We start from the raw sequence: 22,472 nt of genomic DNA on the forward strand, positions 1-22,472 counted from the left end.
TCTCCTGTCGCTGTCCCCGTGTGACACTCCTGTCGCTGTCCCCGTGTGACACTGCTGTCGCTGTCCCCGGTGTGACACTGCTGTCGCTGTCGCTGTCCCTGTCCCCCGTGTGACACTGCTGTCGCTGTCGCTGTCCCCGGTGTGACACTGCCGTCGCTGTCCCTGTCGCTGTCCCCTGTGTGACACTGCTGTCGCTGTCCCCGGTGTGACACTCCTGTCGCTGTCCCCGCAGCGTTCACCAGCCGGCTCAGTGGGAACCGCGGCGTTCAGTACACGCGGCTGGCGGTGCAGAGGGGGGGCACCTTCCACATGGGGGGCACCGGCACCCACAGCAGGTCAGTGCCACCAGTGGCCAGTGCCACCAGTGGTCAGTGCCACCAATGGCCAGTGTCACCAATGGGCAGTGTGGGGGGGGTCACCAATGGTCAGTGGTCACTAATGGTCTGGGGCTGATTTGGGGTCAGTTCTGGGCGACTTTGGGGCTGGTTCAGTGCTCTGGTTGGGTCACTTTTGGGTCAGTTTGGGGCCAGTTCAGGTCACTTTTGGCTATCACCCTGTCCCCAGGCCGGCCGGCAGCAGCGTGGACAGGGCAGTCAGGGTTGGTTTGGGGTAGTTTTGGGCCAGTTCAGGTCACTTTTGGCTATCACCGTGTCCCCAGACTGGCCGGCAGCAGCGTGGACAGAGCAGTTCGGGGTTGGTTTGGGGTCAGTCTGGGGCTGGTTTTGGGCCAGTTCGGGTCACTTTGGGCTATCACCCTGTCCCCAGACGGCCGGCAGCAGCGTGGACAGAGCAGTCTGGGGTCAGTCTGGGGCTGGTTTTGGGCGAGTTCAGGTCACTTTGGGCTATCACCGTGTCCCCAGACCGGCCGGCAGCAGCGTGGACAGAGCAGTTCGGGGTTGGTTTGGGGTCAGTCTGGGGCTGGTTTTGGGCCAGTTCAGGTCACTTTTGGCTATCACCCTGTCCCCAGACCGGCCGGCAGCAGCGTGGACAGCCTCCTCCGCCTCCGCGGCCGCCTCCTGCTGGACCCACGAGGCTCTGTCGTGCCTGCTGGTGCTGCTCTTCGTGGACGAGCCCAAACTGAACACGAGCCGCCTGCACCGCGTCCTGCGCAACCTCTGCTACCACGCTCCCACTCGGGGCTGGGTGGTCCGCAGCCTCCTGTCCATCCTGCAGCGCTCCAGCGAGAGCGAGCTGTGCCTCGAGACCCCCCGCGGCACCCCCGAGGAGCGACCCCGTGGCCGCGGCGGTGCCGCCGCCGCCGCCGGTTCCGGTGCCGGTACCGGTGCCGGCGCCGCCCGCGCCGGTCCGGGCTCTGCCGCCGAACCCCCCCGCGGGCTGGACCTGCTGCACCGCATGGAGTCGAGGAGTTCGGGGCAGTTGTCGTGGCTCTCCGTGTCCATGGACGCGGCTCTGGGCTGCAGGACGAACATTTTCCAGATCCAGCGGGCGCCCGGGCGCAAGCACACCGAGAAACACGCGGCGGCCGCCGGCTCCGCCGTGCACATCCACCCCCAGGCCGCGCCCGTGGTGTGCCGGCACGTCCTGGACACCCTCATCCAGCTGGCCAAGGTGGGGGGCGACCGGGGGGGGCGACTGGGGCACGTGGGGGGGGGGGCGACCGGGGGGCGACCCGGGGCACGTGTGGGGGCGACCGGGGCACGTGGGGGGGCGACCGGGGGGCGACTGGGGCACGTGGGGGGGGCGACTGGGGGCAACTGGAGCACGTGTGGGGGTGACCGGGGGGCGACTGGGGCACGTATGGGGGAATTGGGGGGCACTGGGGCAACGTGTGGGGGGTGACTGGGGGGCAACTGGAGGGGTTTTGGGGGGCACTGGAGCACATCTGGGGGAAGTGGGGGGCAACTGGGGCATGTGGGGGGTGACCGGGGGGGTAACTGGGGCATGTGTGGGGGCGACTGGGGGGCAACTGGGGCACGTGTGGGGTGAATTGGGGGGCACTGGAGCACGTGTGGAGGAATTGGGGGGCACTGGAGCACGGGTGGGGGGTGACTGGGAGGTTCCTGGAGGGGATTTGGGGGGCACTGGAGCACATCTGGGGGAAGTGGGGGGCAACTGGGGCATGTGGGGGGTGACCGGGGGGGCGACTGGAGCACGTGTGGGGTGAATTGGGGGGCACTGGAGCACATCTGGGGGAATTAAGGGGCACTGGAGCACGTGTGGGGGGTGTCTGGAGGTTCCTGGAGGGGTTTTGGGGGGCACTGGAGCATGTGTGGGGGAATTGGGGGCACTGGAGCACATCTGGGGGAAGTGGGGGGCAACTGGAGCATGTGGGGGGTGACCGGGGGGGTAACTGGGGCATGTGTGGGGGCGACTGGGGTGCAACTGGGGCATGTGGGGGGTGACCGGGGGGCGACTGGAGCACGGTGTGGGGGTGAATTGGGGGGCACTGGAGCACGTGTGGGGGTGTCTTGGAGGTTCCTGGAGGGGTTTTTGGGGGCACTGGAGCATGTGTGGGTGAATTGGGGGGCACTGGAGCACATCTGGGGGAAGTGGGGGGGCAACTGGAGCATGTGGGGGGTGACCGGGGGGGTAACTGGGGCATGTGTGGGGGCGACTGGGGGGCGACTGGGGCACGTGTGGGGTGAATTGGGGGGCACTGGAGCACGTCGTGGGGGTGACTGGGAGGTTCCTGGAGGGGTTTTGGGGGGCACTGGAGCACATCTGGGGGAAGTGGGGGGCAACTGGGGCATGTGGGGGGTGACCGGGGGGGTAACTGGGGCATGTGTGGGGGGTGACCGGGGAGGCGACCGGGGCACGTGTGGGGGGATTGGGGGGCACTGGAGCACGTGTGGGGGTGGTTTGGGGCTTTTCAGGGGAAATTTGGGAGCACTAGAGCTATTACGGGGTTTCTAAGATGTTCCTTGATTTTTTGGGGGGCGTTAAAAGGTGGTTTGGGGTTCCTCAGGGGGAATTTGGGAATGCTGGAGCCCATTTTTGGGTTTCTGGGGGGGTTCCCTGAGTGATTTTGGGGTGCACCAGGGCACGTTAAGGGATACTGGGGGTCACTGGAACATTCTGTGGGGAGCTGGGGACCCCCCCCACAGGTTTTTGGGGGTCGGGGGGACCCACCCCCACACTTGGGGTCCCTCCCAGTGGCACCAGGAGCATCACCTGGAAATGGGAGGGGATCCCCAAAAATTGGGGGGGAGGGGATAGGGGACTCTGGGGTGATTTTGGGGATGGGGGGGATCCCCAAAATTTGTGTGGGGTCTCCTGGGATGGTGGGGAAAAGGGATTTTGGGGTGGTTTTGGGATGGGGGGGTCCCCAAAATTTGTGTGGGGCCTCCTGGGGTGGGGGAACAGGGGACTCTGGGGTGATTTTGGGGATGGGGGGGTCCCCAAAATTTGTGTGGGGGCCTCCTGGGATAGTGGGGAAAAAGGATTTTGGGGTGGTTTTGGGATGGGGGGGTCCCCAAAATTTGTGTGGGGCCTCCTGGGGTGGGGGAACAGGGGACTCTGGGGGTGATTTTGGGGGTTTTTTTGGGGTCACCAACACCCCCCCCCCCTTTATCCCCTCCAGGTCTTCCCCAGCCACTTCACCCAGCAGCGAGGCCGAGACCCCCACCAGCAGCGACCCGGAGCGCGACCGCGGCGGCCCCCCCAAATCCGGGGGCAGCCCCTGCCCACCCCCAGCACCCCCCCAGACCCCACCGGCACCTCCACCCCCTCCCCCTTCAACAACGACCCCCACACCCGCCCCGGCACCCACCGCGGGCGCCCCTTCCCCGGCTTTACCCCCCCAGTCCGGCTCGCTGTCCACCGATTTTTGGGACCTGCTGGTCAAGCTGGACAACATGAACGTGAGCCGGAAGGGCAAGGGGTCAGCGCGGGCGGGGGGCGGCGGGGGTGGCCCGAGCCGAGGTGGCCGGGGGTGGCCTGGAGGCGTCGCCCCTGGGCCAGCTGATGAACATGTTGTCGCACGGGGTGATCCGGCGCAGCCCCCTCCTCACCGAGAAGCTGCTGCGCCTCCTGTCCCTCATCTCCATCGCCCTCCCCGAGGGGGGCAAGGCCGGCGAGGGGGGGCAGCGCCCCAAAACGGAGCCCCGGCCCCCCCCGCGCCCGCCCCGCCCGCTGGAGGGGGGTGGCGTGGGGACAGGGATGGGGACAGCGCCCGCGAGCCCCCCGGGACAGGCGGGGAATGGAGGAGGAGGAGGAGGAGGAGGAGGAGGAGGAGGAGGAGGAGGAGGAGGAGCGGCTGGAGGGACCGCGGGTGAGTGTGGGGACACGGGGAAACGGGGACAGGGATGGGCAGGGGGACAGGGGGACACGGGGACAGGGATGGGGGACAGGAGGATGGGGATGGGGACACGGACAAGGGAGATGGGGACAGGGGGACATGGGGACAGGGACAAGGGGATGGGGACAGGGACAGAGTGGGAATGGCTGGAGGGACCGCGGGTGAGTGTGGGGACATGGGGAAACGGGGACAGGGATGGACAGGGGGACAGGGGGACATGGGACAGGGACAGAGTGGAAATGGCTGGAGGGACCGCGGGTGAGTGTGGGGACACGGGGACAGGGATGGGCAGGGGGACATGGGGACAAGGGACAGGGGGATGGGGCTCGGCATGGGGACGGGGACATGGGGACGGGGATGGACAGGGGGACAGGGGTGGGATATGGGGAATGGGACATGGGGACAGGGATGGGACACAGTGACAGAAATGGGACACGGGGACAGGGACACAATGACAGGGATGGGACACGATGACAGGGATGGGACATGTATGGGACACAGTGACAGGGTTGGGATACGGTGACAGGGACACGATGGAGGGGATGGGACACAGTGACAGAAATGGGACACGGGGACAGGGACACAATGACAGGGATGGGACACGGTGACAGGGACACAGAGGGACACGACAGGCACTGGCAGGGTTGGGGCAGGGGGGGGACAATGGCCTCGGTGCCATCTCCCACCCACTGCCGCCACCCCCAGCACCGTGTCCCCTGTGTCCCCAGCCCCTGCAAGAGCTCCAAGTCCCCTGCCAAGGTCCCCGAGGGTGGCCCCGACTCCCGGCTGGCGGCCACGGGCCTGACCGAGAGCCAGCTCCAGCTCTCCGTGGAGGTACCAGGGTGGGGTCACGCTGGCGGGGGGCGGTGTCCTGCTGTCCCCAGGTGTCCCCAGGTGTCCCCAACCACCTCGTCGTGCCACCCGCAGGTGCTGACATCGCACTCGTGCTCGGAGGAGGGGCTGGAGGACGCGGCCAATGTGCTGCTGCAGCTGTCGCGGGGGACGCGGGGACAAGGGACACGGTTGCTGAGGCTGCTGCTCAGCGGGGCCCGGCAGCTCGGGGGGGCCCTGTGCCGCCAGATCGGTGAGGAGGGGGCTGGGGAGGGGTCCCGGGGGGGCTGGGGAGGGGTCCTGGGGGATCTTGGGGAGGGGTCTGGGGAGGGGTCTGGGGGGTCCTGTGCCACCAGATCACTGAGGGGGGGGGTCTGAGGGGGCTGGGGAGGGGTCCCAGGTGGGTCTGGGGGGGCCCTGAGTCACCAGAATGGTGGGGAGGGGTCTGGGGAGGGGTCTGGGGAGGGTCTGGGCCATCAGAGCAGTGGGGGGGGGGTCCCAGGTGGATGAGTCAGAGGTGCCCAGTGGCCAGTGGGGGTTCCCTGTGGCCACTGGGGGTCAGTGGGGGGTCAGTGGGGGTCACCCTGTGGCCAGTGGGGGTCAGTGGGGGTTAGTGGGTGTCACCCTGTGGCCAGTGGGTGTCACCCTGTGGCCAGTGGGGGTTAGTGGGGGTCACCCTGTGGTCAGTGGGTGTCACCCCTGTGGCCAGTGGGTGTCACCCTGTGGCCAGTGGGGGTCAGTGGGGGGTCAGTGGGTGTCACCCTGTGGCCAGTGGGGGTTAGTGGGGGTCACCCTGTGGTCAGTGGGTGTCACCGTGGGGGTTAGTGGGGGTTAGTGGGGGTCACCCTGTGGCCAGTGGGTGTCACCGTGTGGCCAGTGGGGGTCCGTGGTGCCAGCCCAGCCCATGCCACCCCCGCCGCAGGGACGCTGCTGGCCGAGCTCCGTGAGTACAACCTGGAGCAGCAGCGCCGGGCTCAGCTCGAGGCCCCGTCCCCCGAGGGGCTCCCCGAGGAGCAGCCCCCCCAGCGCCAAACTCAAGGGCAAAATGCAGAGCCGGTGAGTGCCCGGCCACCCCGGGGGCTGCGCTGGCTACTGTCCCCTCCTGGGCATCACTGTCACCTCCTGGGCACCACTGTCACCTCCTGGGCACCACTGTCACCTTCTGGGCATCACTGTCCCCTCCTGGGCACCACTGTCCCCTCCTGGGCACCACTGTCACCTCCTGGGCACCACTGTCCCGCTCCTGGGCATCACTGTCACCTCCTGTCCCCTCCTGGGCACCACTGTCCCCTCCTGGGCACCACTGTCACCTTCTGGGCATCACTGTCACCTCCTGGGCATCACTGTCCCCTCCTGTCCCCTCCTGGGTACCACTGTCACCTCCTGGGCACCACTGTCACCTCCTGGGCATCACTGTCCCCTCCTGTCCCCTCCTGGGTACCACTGTCACCTCCTGGGCACCACTGTCACCTCCTGGGTACCACTGTCCCCTCCTGGGCATCACTGTCCCCTCCTGGGCACCACTGTCCCCTCCTGGGCATCACTGTCCCCTCCTGGGCATCACTGTCACCTCCTGTCCCCTCCTGGACATCACTGTCACCTCCTGGGCATCACTGTCACCTCCTGGGCACCACTGTCCCCTCCTGGGCATCACTGTCACCTCCTGGGCACCACTGTCCCCTCCTGGGCACCACTGTCACCTCCTGGGCATCACTGTCCCCTCCTGGGTACCACTGTCCCCTCCTGGGCACCACTGTCCCCTCCTGGGCATCACTGTCACCTCCTGGGCACCACTGTCACCTCCTGGGCATCACTGTCCCCCTCCTGGGCATCACTGTCCCCTCCTGTCCCCCTCCTGGGTACCACTGTCACTCCTGGGCATCACTGTCCCCTCCTGTCCTGTCCGGGGTCCCTGGTGATGGCCGCTGTCCTGGAATTCCTCTGCTTCCCTCACTGTCCCCATATCCCCACACTGTCCCCTCACTGTCCCCATGTCCTCACCCTGTCCCCTGTCCCCACCCTGTCCCCATGTCCCCACTCTGTCCCCATGTCCCCTGTCCCCTCGCTGTCCCCTGTCCCCTCACCTCCCTCATGTTCCCTCACTGTCCCCATGTCCCCTGTCCCCTCGCTGTCCCCTCGCTGTCCCCTGTCTGTCCCCCGTCCCCTGTCTGTCCCCATGTCCCCACTCTGTCCCATGTCCCCTGTCTGTCCCCACTCTGTCCCCCGTCCCCTGTCTGTCCCCTGTCTGTCCCCTGTCCCCTGTCTGTCCCCTGTCCCCTGTCTGTCCCCTGTCTGTCCCCCGTCCCCCTGTCCGTCCCCCGTCCCCTGTCTGTCCCCTGTCCGTCCCCTGTCCGTCCCCTCACGCCGCCGTGCCCGCAGTTTCGACACTGCCGAGAGCGTGGTGATCGTGGCGTCGCAGAAGCGCGCCCTGGGCGGGCGGGAGCTGCAGCTGCCCTCCATGTCGGTGCTCACCTCCAAGACGTCCACGCAGCGCTTCTTCCTGCGCGTGCTGCAGGTCATCATCCAGCTGCGCGACGACACGCGCCGGGCGCACCGCAAGGCCAAGCAGCCCGGCCGCCTGGGTAATGACCGCGGGATGACCGCGGGATGACCGCGGGATGACCGCTGACTGACCACTGACCGCTGATTGACCACTGACTGACCGCGGGATGACCGCGGGATGACCGATGAATGACCACTGACTGACCGCGGATGACCACTGACTGACCGCGGGATGGCCGCGGGATGACCAACGACTGACCACTGACTGACCGCGGGATGACCGCTGATTGACCAATGACTGACCGCTGAATGACCGCTGAATGACCGCTGAATGACCACTGACTGATCGCTGACCAATGACTGACCGCTGAATGACCAACGACTGACCGCTGAATGACCGCTGAATGATCAATGACTGACCGCTGAATGACCACTGACTGACCGCTGAATGACCGCTGATTGACCAATGACTGACCGCTGAATGACCGCTGAATGACCGCTGACCAATGACTGACCGCTGAATGACCAATGACTGACCGCTGAATGACCGCTGAATGACCAATGACTGACCGCTGAATGACCAACGACTGACCAATGACTGACCGCTGAATGACCGCTGAATGACCAATGACTGACCGCTGAATGACCGCTGATTGACCAATGACTGACCGCTGAATGATCAATGACTGACCGCTGATTGACCAGTGACTGACCAATGACTGACCGCTGAATGATCAATGACTGACCGCTCAATGACCGCTGAATGACCAATGACTGACCGCTGGATGACCGCTGATTGACCAATGACTGACCGCTGAATGACCAACGACTGACCGCTGAATGACCGCTGACCACTGAGCCCAGTGACCAGTGACCGCTGACCACCACTGACTGCTCGCTGCTGACCGCTGATTTACCGCTGACTGACCAATGACTGACCGCTGACCGCTGAGCCCAATGACCACTGACTGACCACTGAGCACCACTGACCACTGAGCCCACTGACCAATCCCACTGAGCCCAATGACCCCACTCACTGACACCACTGACCACTACTGACCACTGACCCCACTGAACCACCACTGACCACCCCCACTGAGCCCACTGATCCCACTCATCCCACTGAGCCCAATGACCACACTGACTGACCCCACTGACCATCACTGACCACCCCTGCTGACCGCTGACCCCCCCTGACCCACTGATTCCACTGACTGACCCCACTGACCACTACTGACCACCCCTGACCCCACCGACCCCACTGACCGCACTGACCGCACTACTCCCTTCTGCCCACATCCCCCTGTGCCCCCCGCTTCCCCCTGTGCCCCCCATTTCCCCCGGTGCCCCCGGTGCCCCCCACTGTCCCCAGTGTCCCCGGTGCCCCCGGTGCCCCCCACTGACGGCGCTGTGCCCGCAGGCGCCGCGGGGCTGGGGGCGGCCGGCAGCATCCAGGCCGCCGTCCGGCAGCTGGAGGCCGAGGCCGACGCCATCATACAAATGGTACGTGAGGGCCAGAGGGCCCGGAGGCGGCAGCAGGGAGACACGGTTAGCACGGCCGCCTTCCTCCACCCCTGCCCTGCTCCTCCTCCTCATCCTCCTCCTCCTGCTCCTGTGTGTGCTGTCTGACCTTCCTCTGCCTCCTGCTTGCCGTCCTCATCCTCCCGTTCCTGACCCTTCTCTGCCTCCTGCTCGTCATCATCATCCTCATCCTCCCATCCCGACCTTCCTTTGACTCCTGTTCATCATCCTCATCATCCTCCCATCCCTGATCTTCCTCTGCCTCCTCCTCATCATCCTCATCCTCCCGTCCCTGATCTTCCTCTGCCTCCTCCTCATCATCCTCATCCTCCCGTCCCTGATCTTCCTCTGCCTCCTCCTCATCATCCTCATCCTCGTCCCTCTTCTGTCCCCTGCTCCTCGTCCTTGTCCCTCCCCTTCCTCCCTCTCTCTTTATCCTCCTCATCCTCCCCTCCTCGGATTCCTCCTGCCCCCTCCTCATCCTCCCATCCCTGGCCTTCCTCATCTTCATCCTCGTCCTCTTCCCCCTCCCCCGCAGCCTTCCTCCCTCCATGTCCTGCCCCTCCCCATCATCATCATCATCATCATTCTCACTTTCCTCCTCCTCCTCCTCCTCCCTCTCCCCATCCCCCTCCCGCTTCTCCCTCCCCTCCCCCCGCGGCTCCCACCCCCCCACCCCCTCCCTCCCCCTCCCCATTTTCGGGGTCCCCCCGGCCCGGGGGGGCTCTGGGGGTTTGTCCAGGGGGGGGGTCCCGGCCCCCCTAAAGCCGCCGCCGTCCCCCCCAGTCGGAGGCCGGGCCCGCGGACGCCGCCCCCCGGCGCGAGGAGTCGCCCATGGACGTGGACCAGCCCTCGCCCGCCCCGCAGGACGTGGGTGAGAACCCCCCCAGTACGGCCCAGTATGGCCCAGTGCCACCCAGTCGCCTCCCAGTGCCACCCAGTCACCGTCCAGTATGACCCAGTCACCCTCCAGTGTGGCCCAGTCACCCTCCAGTATGGCCCAGTGCCACCCAGTGTCACCCAGCCACCCTCCAGTATGGCCCAGTGCCACCCAGTCACCTCCCAGTGCCACCCAGCCACCCTCCAGTATGGCCCAGTGCCACCCAGTCACTCTCCAGTATGGCCCAGTCACCCTCCAGTGTGGCCCAGTCACTCTCCAGTATGGCCCAGTGCCACCCAGTCACCTCCCAGTGCCACCACTGGGGGTCATCCCCCCTGCCCTGGTGCTGGTGCGGGGCCATCCCAGTATGACTGCAGTGGGTGGCACTGGTTGGATTGGTGTCACTGTTTGGGTTGGGTGTCCCTGGTTGGGTGTCCCTGGCTGTGTTGGGTGTCCCTGGGGTGACCCTGGGGCTGTGTTGGGTGTCCCTGGGGTGTCCCTGGCTGTGTTGGGTGCCCTGTCTGTGTTGGGTGTCCCTGGGGCTGTTTTGGGTGTCCCTGGGGTGTCCCCGGTTGTGTTGGGTGTCCCTGGGGTGTCCCTGGCTGTGTTTGGTGTCCCTGGGAGTCCCTGGGGTGTCCCTGGCTGTGTTGGGTGTCCCTGGGGTGTCCCTGGGGCTGTATTGGGTGCCCTGTCTGTGTCACCCTCCCCCGGCTGTATTGGGTGCCCTGTCTGTGTCACCCTCCCCCGGCCGTGTCCTGACCGTGTCCCCCCGCAGGCCCCGAGGCGGCGCCGGGCGGGGACCGGGACCGGGACCGGGAGCGAGACCGGGACCGGGAGGAGCGACCCCCGGAGCTGCCCCTGCTGAGCGAGCAGCTGAGCCTGGACGAGCTGTGGGACATGCTGGGCGAGTGCCTCAAGGAGCTCGAGGAGTCCCACGACCAGCACGCCGTGCTCGGTGCGCCCCCCCAAATCCTGGGGACCCCAAAAGTACAGGGGGGGACCCCGAAAACACAGGGGTGACACCCTCCCCCCCATCCCACACCACCCAGCTGACCCCACACTGCCCCCCCATATCCCAAGCTGTCCCCTGAGCCCATTCCCACCCCACTGACCCCACACTGACCCCATTCACCCCACACTGACCCCACTGACCCCATTCACCCCACACTGACCCCCGGCCCCATTCCCACCCCATTGACCCCACACTGACCCCATTCCCACCCCACTGACCCCACACTGACCCCATTCCCCTCACACTGACCCCACACTGTGTCCCTGACCCCACACTGACCCCCTGACCCCACACTTTGCCCCCCCAGTCCTGCAGCCGCCCATCGAGGCGTTTTTCCTGGTGCACCCCACTGACCCCACACTGACCCCGTTCCCACCCCCCTGACCCCATTCCCACCCCATTCCCACCCCATTCCCCCCACACTGACCCCGTTCCCACCCCCCTGACCCCATTCCCACCCCATTCCCACCCCCCTGACCCCACACTTTGCCCCCCCAGTCCTACAGCCGCCCATCGAGGCGTTTTTCCTGGTGCACCCCACTGACCCCACACTGTGTCCCTGACCCCATTCCCCCCACACTGACCCCGTTCCCACCCCCCTGACCCCATTCCCACCCCATTCCCACCCCCCTGACCCCACACTATGTCCCTGACCCCACACTTTGCCCCCCCAGTCCTGCAGCCGGCCGTCGAGGCGTTTTTCCTGGTTCACGCCACGGAGCGCGAGAGCCGCCCGCCGGTGCGGGACACGCGGGAGAGCCAGCTCGCCCACATCAAGGACGAGCCCCCGCCGCTGTCCCCAGCGCCCCTCACCCCCGCCACCCCCCTCGGCCCTCGACCCCTTCTTCTCCCGGGAGCCCTCGGCCATGCACATCTCGGCCAGCCTGCCCCCGGACACGCAGAAATTCCTGCGCTTCGCCGGTGAGCGGGGCCGGGGGGCGCTGGGGAGGGGTTTTGGGGGGGGGTTTGGGGGGGTTGGGGAAGTGGGGAAGGGGTTTGGGGGAGCTGGAGGGCACTGGGGGGTACTGGGGAGGGGTTTTGGGGGGAGTTTTGGGGGGCTGGGGAAGTGGGGAAGGGGTTTGAGGGAGCTGGGGAGCACTGGGAGGGCACTGGGGGGTACTGGGGAGGGGTTTTGGGGAGGGTTTTGAGGGGTTGGGGAAGTGGGGAAGGGGTTTGGGAATACTGGGGGGGCGCTGGGGAGGGGTTTTGGGGGGTTGGGGAAGTGGGGAGGGGGTTTGGGGGAGCTGGGGAGCACTGGGAGGGCACTGGGGGGTACTGGGGAGGGGTTTTGGGGGGGGGGGTTGGGGGGTTGGGGAAGTGGGGAAAGGGTTTGGGGGGACTGGGAGGGCACTGGGAGGGGTTTTGGGGGTTGGGGAAGTGGGGAGGGGTTTGGGGGGGCCGGGGGGCACTGGGGGGTACTGGGGAGGTGTTTTGGGGGAGTTTTAGGGATTGGGAAAGTGGGGAAGGGGTTTGAGAGTGTTGGGAGGGGCGTTTGAGGGGTCTGGGGGGGCAGTGGGAGGGATTTTTGGGGGAAAAAGGGTGAATTTGGGAGGAACCCCAAGGCTTTGGGAAGGCAGAATTTGTGGGAACCCCAAGGCTTTGAGGAGGGGAAATTTGTGGGAACCCCCAGGCTTTGAGGAGGGGAAATTTGGGGAGACCCCCAAGGCTTTGGAGAGGGATTTTGGAGGAAACCCCAAACCTGTGCAAAAAACAAATCCAAGAAATTCTCACCCCCCCCTTCCCCTCCCCTCTCCCAACTCCGCTCAAACCCCCCCACTCCAAAAACCCATTCCGGCTGGGATCCCCCTATTTTTAACCACTCCCAACCCCTTTTTTTTTTAATTTTTCCCTTCTCCCCCTTTCCCCAGAGACCCACAGGACGGTGCTGAACCAAATCCTTCGCCAATCCACCACCCACTTGGCCGACGGCCCCTTCGCCGTGCTGGTCGATTACATCCGCGTGCTGGACTTCGACGTCAAGCGCAAGTCCGTGACGCTTTGGGGTTGGGAGATTATCCCACAAATGGATTTTTTTTTTTTTTTTTTTTGGTGTGTCCAACAACTCTTGACACCCCCTTTTTTTGTGGTTTTTTTTTTTTTTTTTGGGGGGTGCCCCAGGTATTTCAGGCAGGAGCTGGAGCGCCTGGACGAGGGGCTGCGCAAGGAGGACATGGCCGTGCACGTGCGGCGCGATCACGTCTTCGAGGATTCCTACCGGGAGCTGCACCGAAAATCGCCCGAGGAGATGAAGAATCGCCTGTGAGAGCGCCTCTCACGTAGCTCTTGGGGAGCCCCTGAATGTCACCTGGGTGCTCAGGGTGTCACCTGGGTGCTCAGGGTGTCACCTGGGTGCTCAAAGTGATCCCTGGGATGCTCAAAATGATCCCTGGGATGCTCAGAATGGCCCCTGGGATACTCAAAATGTGCCCTGGGATGCTCAGAATGTCACCTGGGTACTCAAAATGATCCCTGGGATGCTCAGAATGGCCCCTGGGATGCTCAGAATGTCCCCTGGGTACTCGAAATGTCACCTGGGATACTCAGAATGTCCCTTGGGATACTCAGAATGTCCCCTGGGTGCTCAAAATGTGCCCTGGGATGCTCAGAATGTGCCCTGGGATACCCAAAATGTCCCCTGGGATACTCAAAATGTGCCCTGGGTGCTCAAAATGTTCCCTGGGATGCTCAAAATGTGCCCTGGGATACTCAAAATAATCCCTGGGACACCCAAAACACCCCCTGGGACACCCAGAACACCTCTCCAGCCTGTCAAACACCTCCTGATCCTCCTCAAACCTCCCTAAAACACCCCCAGGACACCCAGAACACCCCCAGGACACCCAAAACACCCCCTGGGACACCCAAAAACCACCCCTCCACCCTCTCAACCACCCACCAAACCCCCTCAATCCCCCTCCCGCCCCCCCAGGTACATCGTGTTCGAGGGCGAGGAGGGCCAGGACGCCGGGGGGGGGCTGACCCCACCTCCTGACCCTCCTCAAACCCCTCTGGGACACCTGAAACACCCCCTGGGACACCCAAAAACACCCCTGGGACAACCAAAACACCTCCTAGGACACCCAGAACACCCCTGGGACATCCAGAACACCCTCGGGGACCCCTAAAACACCCCCTGGGACCCCTAAAACAGCCCCTGGGACACCCAAAACACCCCCTGGGACACCCAAACAACTCTCAAGCCCCACAGACACCCACAGACCTTCCTCAAACCCCCCTGAAACACCCCTGGGACACCCAAAAACACCCCTCCATCCTCCCCATATCCCCCTAAACCCTCCAATTTCCCCCAGAATTTTGCCCAAAACCACCCCTCCACCCTCTCAACCACCCACTAAACCACTTCCACGCCCCTCCCGCCCCCCAGGTACATCGTGTTCGAGGGCGAGGAGGGCCAGGACGCCGGGGCGGGGGGCTGACCCCACCTCCTGACCCTCCTCAAACCCCCCTAAAACACCCCTGGGACACCTGAAACACCCCCTGGGACACCCAAAACACCTCTGGGACAACCAAAACACTCCCCAGGACACCCAGAACACCCCCGGGGACACCCAAAACACCCCTGAGACATCCAGAACACCCCCTGGGACACCCAAAACACCCTCTGGGACACCCAAAACACCTCCTGATCATCATGAAACCACCCTAAAACACCCCCGGGGACACCCAAAACACCCCCGGGACACCCAAAACACCCCCTGGGACACCCAAAACACCCCCGGGGACACCCGAAACACCCCCCTGGGACACCCAGAACACCCCCAGGACACCCAAAACACCCCCTGGGACACCCAAAACCCACCCCTCCACCCTCTCAACCACCCACCAAACCCCCTCAAACCCCCCTCCCGCCCCCCCAGGTACATCGTGTTCGAGGGCGAGGAGGGCCAGGACGCCGGGGGGCTGCTGCGGGAGTGGTACATGATCATCTCCCGCGAGATGTTCAACCCCATGTACGCCCTGTTCCGCACGTCCCCCGGCGACCGCGTCACCTACACCATCAACCCCTCGAGCCACTGCAACCCCAACCACCTGAGCTACTTCAAGTTCGTGGGCAGGATCGTGGCCAAGGCCGTGTACGACAACCGGCTGCTGGAGTGCTACTTCACCCGCTCCTTCTACAAACACATCCTGGGCAAGTCCGTGCGGTAAGGGGCTGGTCCTGGGGGCTGGGAGTGGGTTTGGGGGGTGCCAGAGCCATTTTTGGGGTGCTGGAGCCCCCCCAGAGAAGCGTGGACTGTGTTTGTGGGGTGCTGGGGTCATTTATTTTTGGGGTGCCGGAGCCCTTTCAGAAAGTTTGGAGTCATTTATGGGGTGCTGGACACCCTTAGAGGAGTGTGAGACTGCATTTAGGGTGTGGGACTGTGTTTAGGGGGTGCCAGAGCCATTTTTGGGGTGCTGGGGCCGTTTTTGGGGTGCTGCAGTGCTACTTCACCCGCTCCTTCTACAAACACATCCTGGGCAAGTCCGTGCGGTAAGGGGCTGGTCCTGGGGGGCTGGGAGTGGGTTTGGGGGGTGCTGGACACCCTTAGAGAGATGTGGGACTGCATTTAAGGGGTGTGGGACTGTGTTTGTGGGGTGCTGGAGCCATTTACGGGGTGCTGGACACCCTTATAGGTAGGGTGGAAGTGTGTGTGTGGGGTGCTGGAGGCGTTTGTGGGGTGCTGGAGCCCCTTCAGAAGGTTTGGAATCATTTATGGGGTGCTGGACACCCTTAGAGAGATGTGGGACTGCATTTATGGGGTGTGGGACTGTGTTTGTGGGGTGCTGGAGCCCCTCAGAGAAGCGTGGACTGTGTTTGTGGGGTGCTGGGGTCATTTTTGGGGTGCTGGGGTCATTTATTTATGGGGTGCTGGAGCCCCTTCAGAAGGTTTGGAATCATTTATGGGGTGCTGGACACCCTTCGAGAGATGTGGGACTGCATTTATGGGGTGTGGGACTGTGTTTGGGGGGTGCCAGAGCCATTTTTGGGGTGCTGGGGCCGTTTTTGGGGTGCTGCAGTGCTACTTCACCCGCTCCTTCTACAAACACATCCTGGGCAAGTCCGTGCGGTAAGGGGCTGGTCCTGGGGGGCTGGGAGTGGGTTTGGGGGGTGCTGGACTCATTTATGGGGTGCTGGACACCCTTAGACAGATGTGGGACTGTGTTTATTGGGTGCCAGAGCCATTTTTGGGGTGCTGGAGCCCCTCAGAAGGATGGGACATTCTGTTTATGGGGTGCTGGACACCCTTAGAGGAGTGTGAGACTGCATTTAAGGGGTGTGGGGCTGTGTTTGGGGGGTGCCAGAGCCATTTTTGGGGTGCTGGACTCTCTCAGAGAAGCGTGGACTGTGTTTGTGGGGTGCTGGGGTCATTTGTTTTTGGGGTGCTGGAGCCCCTTCAGAAGGTTTGGAATCATTTATGGGGTGCTGGACACCCTTCGAGAGATGTGGGACTGCATTTAAGGGGTGTGGGGCTGTGTTTAGGGGGTGCTGGACTCATTTTTGGGGTGCTGGAGTCTCTCAGAGAAGCGTGGACTGTGTTTGCGGGGTGCTGGGGTCATTTGTTTTTGGGGTGCTGGAGCCCCTTCAGAAGGTTTGGAATAAATTATGGGGTGCTGGACACCCTTAGAGAGATGTGGGACTGCATTTATGGGGTGTGGGACTGTGTTTGTGAGGTGCTGGACTCATTTTTGGGGTGCTGGAGTCATTTTTGGGGTGCTGCAGCCCCCTCAGAAGGTTTGGAGTCATTTTTGGGGTGTTGGACCCCATTAGAGTGGGGGGTGGAACTGCATTTGTGGGGTTCTGGACCCCTGGCAGGGTCTGACCCCATTTTTGGGTCTCCCCATCATTTCTCACCCCATTTTTGGGTCTCCCCATCATTTCTCACCCCATTTTTGGGTCTCCCCGTGGTTTCTCACCCCATTTTTGGGGCTCCCCATCATTTCTCACCCCATTTTTGGCACTCCCCCTGATTTCTCACCCCATTTTTGGGTCTCCCCATCATTTCTCACCCCGTTTTTGGGTCTCCCCATCATTTCTCACCCCATTTTTGGGGCTCCCCGTGGTTTCTGACCCCATTTTTGGGGCTCCCCATCATTTCTGACCCCATTTTTGGGTCTCCTCATTGTTTCTGACCCCAATTTTGGATCTCCCCATCATTTCTCACCCCATTTTTGGGTCTCCCCGTTATTTCTCACCCCGTTTTTGGGGCTCCCCGTGGTTTCTCACCCTGTTTTTGGTCCCCCCAGGTACACGGACATGGAGAGCGAGGATTATCATTTCTACCAGGGCCTCGTGTACCTGCTGGAGAACGACGTCTCCACGCTGGGCTACGACCTCACCTTCAGCACCGAGGTGGGGACCCCCAAAACCAGCACTGGGACCCCAAAATCAGCACTGGGACCCCCAAAACCAGCACTGGGACACCCAAAATCAGCACTGGGACCCTCAAATCAGCACTGGGACCCTCAAAATCAGCACTGGGACCCTCAAAATCAGCAGTGGGACCCCAAAATCAGCACTGGGACCCTCAAAATCAGCACTGGGACCCCCCCAAAATCAGCACTGGAACAACCCCAAATGCACAGGGAACCCCAAAAATCATCACTGGGACCTCCCTGGGACCCCCAAAACCAGCACTGGGACCCCCCCCAGGGGCACAGAACCCTTCTGACCCCCTCATGTCCCCACAGCTGCAGGAATTTGGGGTGTTTGAGGTTCAGGAATTCGGGGTGTTTGAGGTTCAGGAGTGCCCCCAGGTTCAGGAATTTGGGGAATTCGGGGTGTTAGAGGTTCAGGAATTCGGGGTGTTTGAGGTTCAGGAACGCCCCCCCCAGGTGCAGGAATTCGGGGTTTTTGGGGTTGTTTGAGGTTCAGGAACGCCCCCCCAGGTGCAGGAATTCGGGGTTTTTGGGGTTGTTTGAGGTTCAGGAATTCGGGGTGTTTGAGGTTCAGGAATTTGGGGTGTTTGAGGTTCAGGAATGCCCCCCCAGGTGCAGGAATTTGGGGAATTCGGGGTGTTTGAGGTTCAGGAATCTGGGGTGTTGGAGATTCAGGAATTTCGGGTTTTTGGGGTTGTTTGAGGTTCAGGAACGCCCCCCCAGGTGCAGGAATTCGGGGTTTTTGGGGTTGTTTGAGGTTCAGGAGTGCCCCCCCAGGTGCAGGAATTCGGGGTTTTTGGGGTTGTTTGAGGTTCAGGAATTCGGGGTGTTGGAGATTCAGGAATTCGGGGTGTTTGAGGTTCAGGAACGCCCCCCCAGGTGCAGGAATTCGGGGTTTTTGGGGTTGTTTGAGGTTCAGGAACGCCCCCCCAGGTGCAGGAATTCGGGGTGTGCGAGGTGCGGGACCTGAAGCCCAACGGGGCCAACGTGCTGGTGACGGAGGAGAACAAGAAGGAGTACGTGCACCTGGTGTGCCAGATGCGCATGACAGGTGAGCATCGTGCTCCGGGGGTGGGGGAGTCCGGGGGGTGCTCCGGGGACCCCCCTGACCCCAAAAAAAACCCCCTCAGGTGCCATCCGGAAGCAGCTGGCCGCGTTCCTGGAAGGTTTCTACGAGATCATCCCCAAGCGCCTCATCTCCATCTTCACGGAGCAGGAGCTGGAGCTGCTCATCTCGGGGCTGCCCACCATCGACATCGACGACCTCAAGGCCAACACCGAGTACCACAAGTACCAGGGCAACTCCATCCAGGTGGGGGGCTTGGGACCCTTTGGGGAGGGGGTCTCGGGGGGGTTTTAGGGGGTTCTGGGGGGATTTCAGGGGATTCAAAGGGGTTCTGGGGGGATTTCAAGGGATTCAAGGTGGTTCTGGGGGGATTTCAGGAGGTTCTGGGGGGATTTCAGGAGGTTCTGGGGGGATTTCAGGGGATTCAAGGTGGTTCTGGGGGGATTTCAGGAGGTTCTGGGGGGATTTCAGGAGGTTCTGGGGGGATTTCAAGGGGGTCCTGGGGGGATTTCAGGAGGTTCTGGGGGGATTTCAGGGGGTTCTGGGGGGATTCCAAGGGGTTCCAGAGGGGTTCTGGGGGGATTTCAGGAGGTTCTGGGGGGATTTCAAGTGATTCAAGGGGGTTCTGGGGGGATTTCAGGGGGTTCAGGGAGGATTCCAGGGGCTTCAAGGGGGATTCCAGGTACCAGGGCAACTCCATCCAGGTGGGGGGCTTGGGACCCTTTGGGGAGGGGGTCTCGGGGGGGTTTTAGGGGGTTCGGGGGGATTTCAAGGGATTCAAGGGGGTTCTGGGGGGATTTCAGGGGGTTCTGGAGGGATTCCAAGGGGTTCCAGAGGGGTTCTGGGGGGATTTCAGGAGGTTCTGGGGGGATTTCAGGGGATTCAAGGGGGTTCTGGGGGGATTTCAGGAGGTTCTGGGGGGATTTCAGGGGGTTCAAGGGGGATTCAAGGGAGTTCTGGGGGGATTTCAGGAGGTTCTGGGGGGATTTCAAGGGATTCAAGGGGGTTCTGGGGGGATTTCAGGAGGTTCTGGGGGGATTTCAGGAGGTTCTGGGAGGATTCCAGGGGCTTCAAGGGGGATTCCAGGTACCAGGGCAACTCCATCCAGGTGGGGGGCTTGGGACCCTTTGGGGAGGGGGTCTCGGGGGGGTTTTAGGGGGTTCCGGGGGGATTTCAAGTGATTCAAGGGGGTTCTGGGGGGATTTCAGGGGATTCAAGGGGGTTCTGGGGGGATTTCAAGTGATTCAAGGGGGTTCTGGGGGGATTTCAGGGGATTCAAGGGGGTCCTGGGGGATTTCAGGGGTTCCAGAGGGGTTCTGGGGGGATTTCAGGAGGTTCTGGGGGGATTTCAGGGGATTCAAGGGGGTTCTGGGGGGATTTCAGGGGGTTCTGGGGGGATTTCAAGGGATTCAAGGGGGTTCAGGGAGGATTCCAGGGGCTTCAAGGGGGATTCCAGGTACCAGGGCAACTCCATCCAGGTGGGGGGCTTGGGACCCTTTGGGGAGGGGGTCTCGGGGGGGTTTTAGGGGGTTCGGGGGGATTTCAGGGGGTTCTGGGGGGATTTCAAGGGATTCAAGGGGGTTCTGGGGGGATTTCAGGGGGTTCAAGGGGGTTCTGGGGGGATTTCAGGGGGTTCAGGGAGGATTCCAGGTATCAGGGCAACTCCATCCAGGTGGGGCTGGGTCCTTTGGTGGGGGGGATTCCAGGGGATTCCAGCAGATCCCAGGAGGTTCTGGGAATTCTGCAAGGTCCCAGGAGGTTCTGGGTTTGATCCTGGGATGATTCCAGGGGATCCCAGGAGGTTCTGGGGCGATTCCAAAGGGAATTCTGCAGGGTTCCAGGGGGATCCTGGGATGATTCCAGGGGATCCCAGGAGGTTCTGGGAATTCTGCAGGGTCCCAGGAGGTTCTGGGTTTGATCCTGAGGTGATTCCAGGTGATCCCAGGAGGTTCTTTGGGGTCCCAGGAGGTTCTGGGTTTGATCCTGGGGTGATTCCAGGGGATCTCAGGAGGTTCTGGGTTTGATCCTGGGGTGATTCCAGGGGATCCCAGGAGGTTCTGGGAATTCTGCAGGGTCCCAGGAGATCCTGGGGTGATTGCAGGTGACCCCGGTGTCTCACTGTCGCCGTGTCCCCCCCAGATCCAGTGGTTCTGGCGTGCCCTGCGCTCCTTTGACCAGGCCGACCGGGCCAAGTTCCTGCAGTTCGTGACGGGCACGTCCAAGGTGCCGCTCCAGGGATTCGCCGCCCTCGAGGGCATGAACGGCATCCAGAAATTCCAGATCCACCGCGACGACCGATCCACCGACCGGCTGCCCTCGGCTCACACCTGGTGAGGGGACACGGGGACATTGGGGACACACGGGGGGACACGGGGACACTGAGAACTGCCCTCGGCTCACACCTGGTGAGGGGACACGGGGACATTGGGGACACACGGGGGGACACGGGGACACTGAGAACTGCCCTCGGCTCACACCTGGTGAGGGGACACGGGGGGACACGGGGGGGACACAAAGGGACACGGGGGGGACACTGAGCACTGCCCTGGGCTCACACCTGGTGAGGGGACACGGGAGGACACAAAGGGACATGGGGGGACACGGGGACACTGAGCGCTGCCCTGGGCTCACACCTGGTGAGGGGACACGGGGGGGACACAAAGGGACACTGGGGGACATGGGGGGGACACTGAGCAGTGCCCTGGGCTCACACCTGGTGAGGGGACACGGGGACACAAAGGGACATGGGGGGGACAGGGGAACGTGGAGGGGACATGAGGGGGACACGGGGACACAGGGGGACATGGGGGGGACACGGGGACACTGAGCAGTGCCCTGGGCTCACACCTGGTGAGGGGACACGGAGGGGACAACATTGGGGGGACACGGGGGGGACATGGGGACACTGGGGGGGACACTGAGCGCTGCCCTCGGCTCACACCTGGTCAAGGGACACGGGGGGACAGGGGGGACATGAACCACGTACCTGCCCCCGGCACACACCTGGTGAGGGGACACGGGGACACACGGCCTCCACCGCCCTCCACCCACACCTGGGACAAAGGGGGACATAAAGGGGTGGCAGGGGGACACACAGGTGAGGTGGCACTGGGGACACACAGGTGAGGACACCGGGATGGGGGACACAGCCAAAGGAGCAGGGGACAGAGCTGGGACATGGGACATGGACAGGGCGGCACTTGGGGACAGCAGTGGCCCTCAGGGGGAGGTGACAATGACTCGGGTGTGTCCCCAGCTTCAACCAGCTGGACCTGCCGGCCTACGAGAGCTACGAGAAGCTGCGGCACATGCTGCTGCTGGCCATCCAGGAGTGCTCCGAGGGCTTCGGGCTGGCCTAGGGGGGGCTGCCCCGACCCCCCGCAGGGGCTCTATAAATATATATATATTTTTTGGTTCCATTGGCTTTTTTTGGTTTGTTTTGTTTTTTTTCGGGGTTTAGTTTTATTTTATTTTAAATTTGTTTTTTTGTTTTTTTTTTTTTTTTCCTCTGGTCCCGGTTTGGGGAGAGGGGGGGGTTTTTTTTTGCTCTGTTGGAGGGTTGGGGGGTTCCCCCCTTCCCGCCCCCCCCCCCCCTCACCCCCTTCCCCCCGTGTTGGGGGCTGGGGGGGGGCGGGGGGCGGCGGGGATGGTGAAAGGGGGGAGCCCCTGAAATTATAAATAAGAAGTTCAGCCCCTCCCCCCCACCCCAAAACTGAGAGAAAAAGTTAAAAAAAAAAAAAAGGAATAAAAAAGTGCACTCTTGGTAAGGGCAGTCCCGGTCGTTCTTGGGGGGGGGGAAGGGCGGGGCCGGCCGCCATCTTGGGTGTGGCAGGGTGGGAGCCTCGCGGGAGCCGCCATGTTTGGTGTGGCACCAAAAGGGGGGGGAGGTGTGAAGTTGTCCGCCATATTGAGCGTGGCCGTGGCGCTGTCGCCGCCATGTCGGTTGTGGCGCGCTGGCCACACGGGGGTGACGCCATCTTGGTCGTGGCATCGCGATGTCGCCAGATTGAGGCCGCCATCTTGG

The 22,472-nt window shown here is 63.1% G+C and overlaps 1 protein-coding gene across 1 annotated transcript; it reads left to right on the forward strand.

The window, feature by feature from the left end:
* Positions 1–232: 232 nt before the first annotated feature.
* Positions 233–21,867, forward strand: HUWE1 (HECT, UBA and WWE domain containing E3 ubiquitin protein ligase 1; the record flags this gene model as incomplete). Its single annotated transcript, XM_088155053.1, is given in 24 exon segments — positions 233–335; positions 968–1,025; positions 1,027–1,569; positions 3,542–3,570; positions 3,572–3,871; positions 3,873–4,130; positions 4,912–5,092; positions 5,186–5,342; positions 6,012–6,106; positions 6,108–6,145; positions 7,469–7,671; positions 9,012–9,139; positions 9,899–9,986; positions 10,768–10,947; positions 11,679–11,827; positions 11,829–11,925; positions 12,873–12,990; positions 13,123–13,263; positions 14,883–15,170; positions 17,251–17,356; positions 18,316–18,433; positions 18,513–18,694; positions 20,588–20,778; positions 21,705–21,867. Coding segments are annotated over 24 exon segments (3,854 nt in total), but the record flags the coding sequence as incomplete, so codon positions are not given.
* Positions 21,868–22,472: the final 605 nt, after the last annotated feature.

Source organism: Sturnus vulgaris, chromosome 34 (genome assembly GCF_052056855.1).
Source record: "Sturnus vulgaris isolate bStuVul1 chromosome 34, bStuVul1.hap1, whole genome shotgun sequence".
Classification (NCBI taxonomy): domain Eukaryota; kingdom Metazoa; phylum Chordata; class Aves; order Passeriformes; family Sturnidae; genus Sturnus; species Sturnus vulgaris.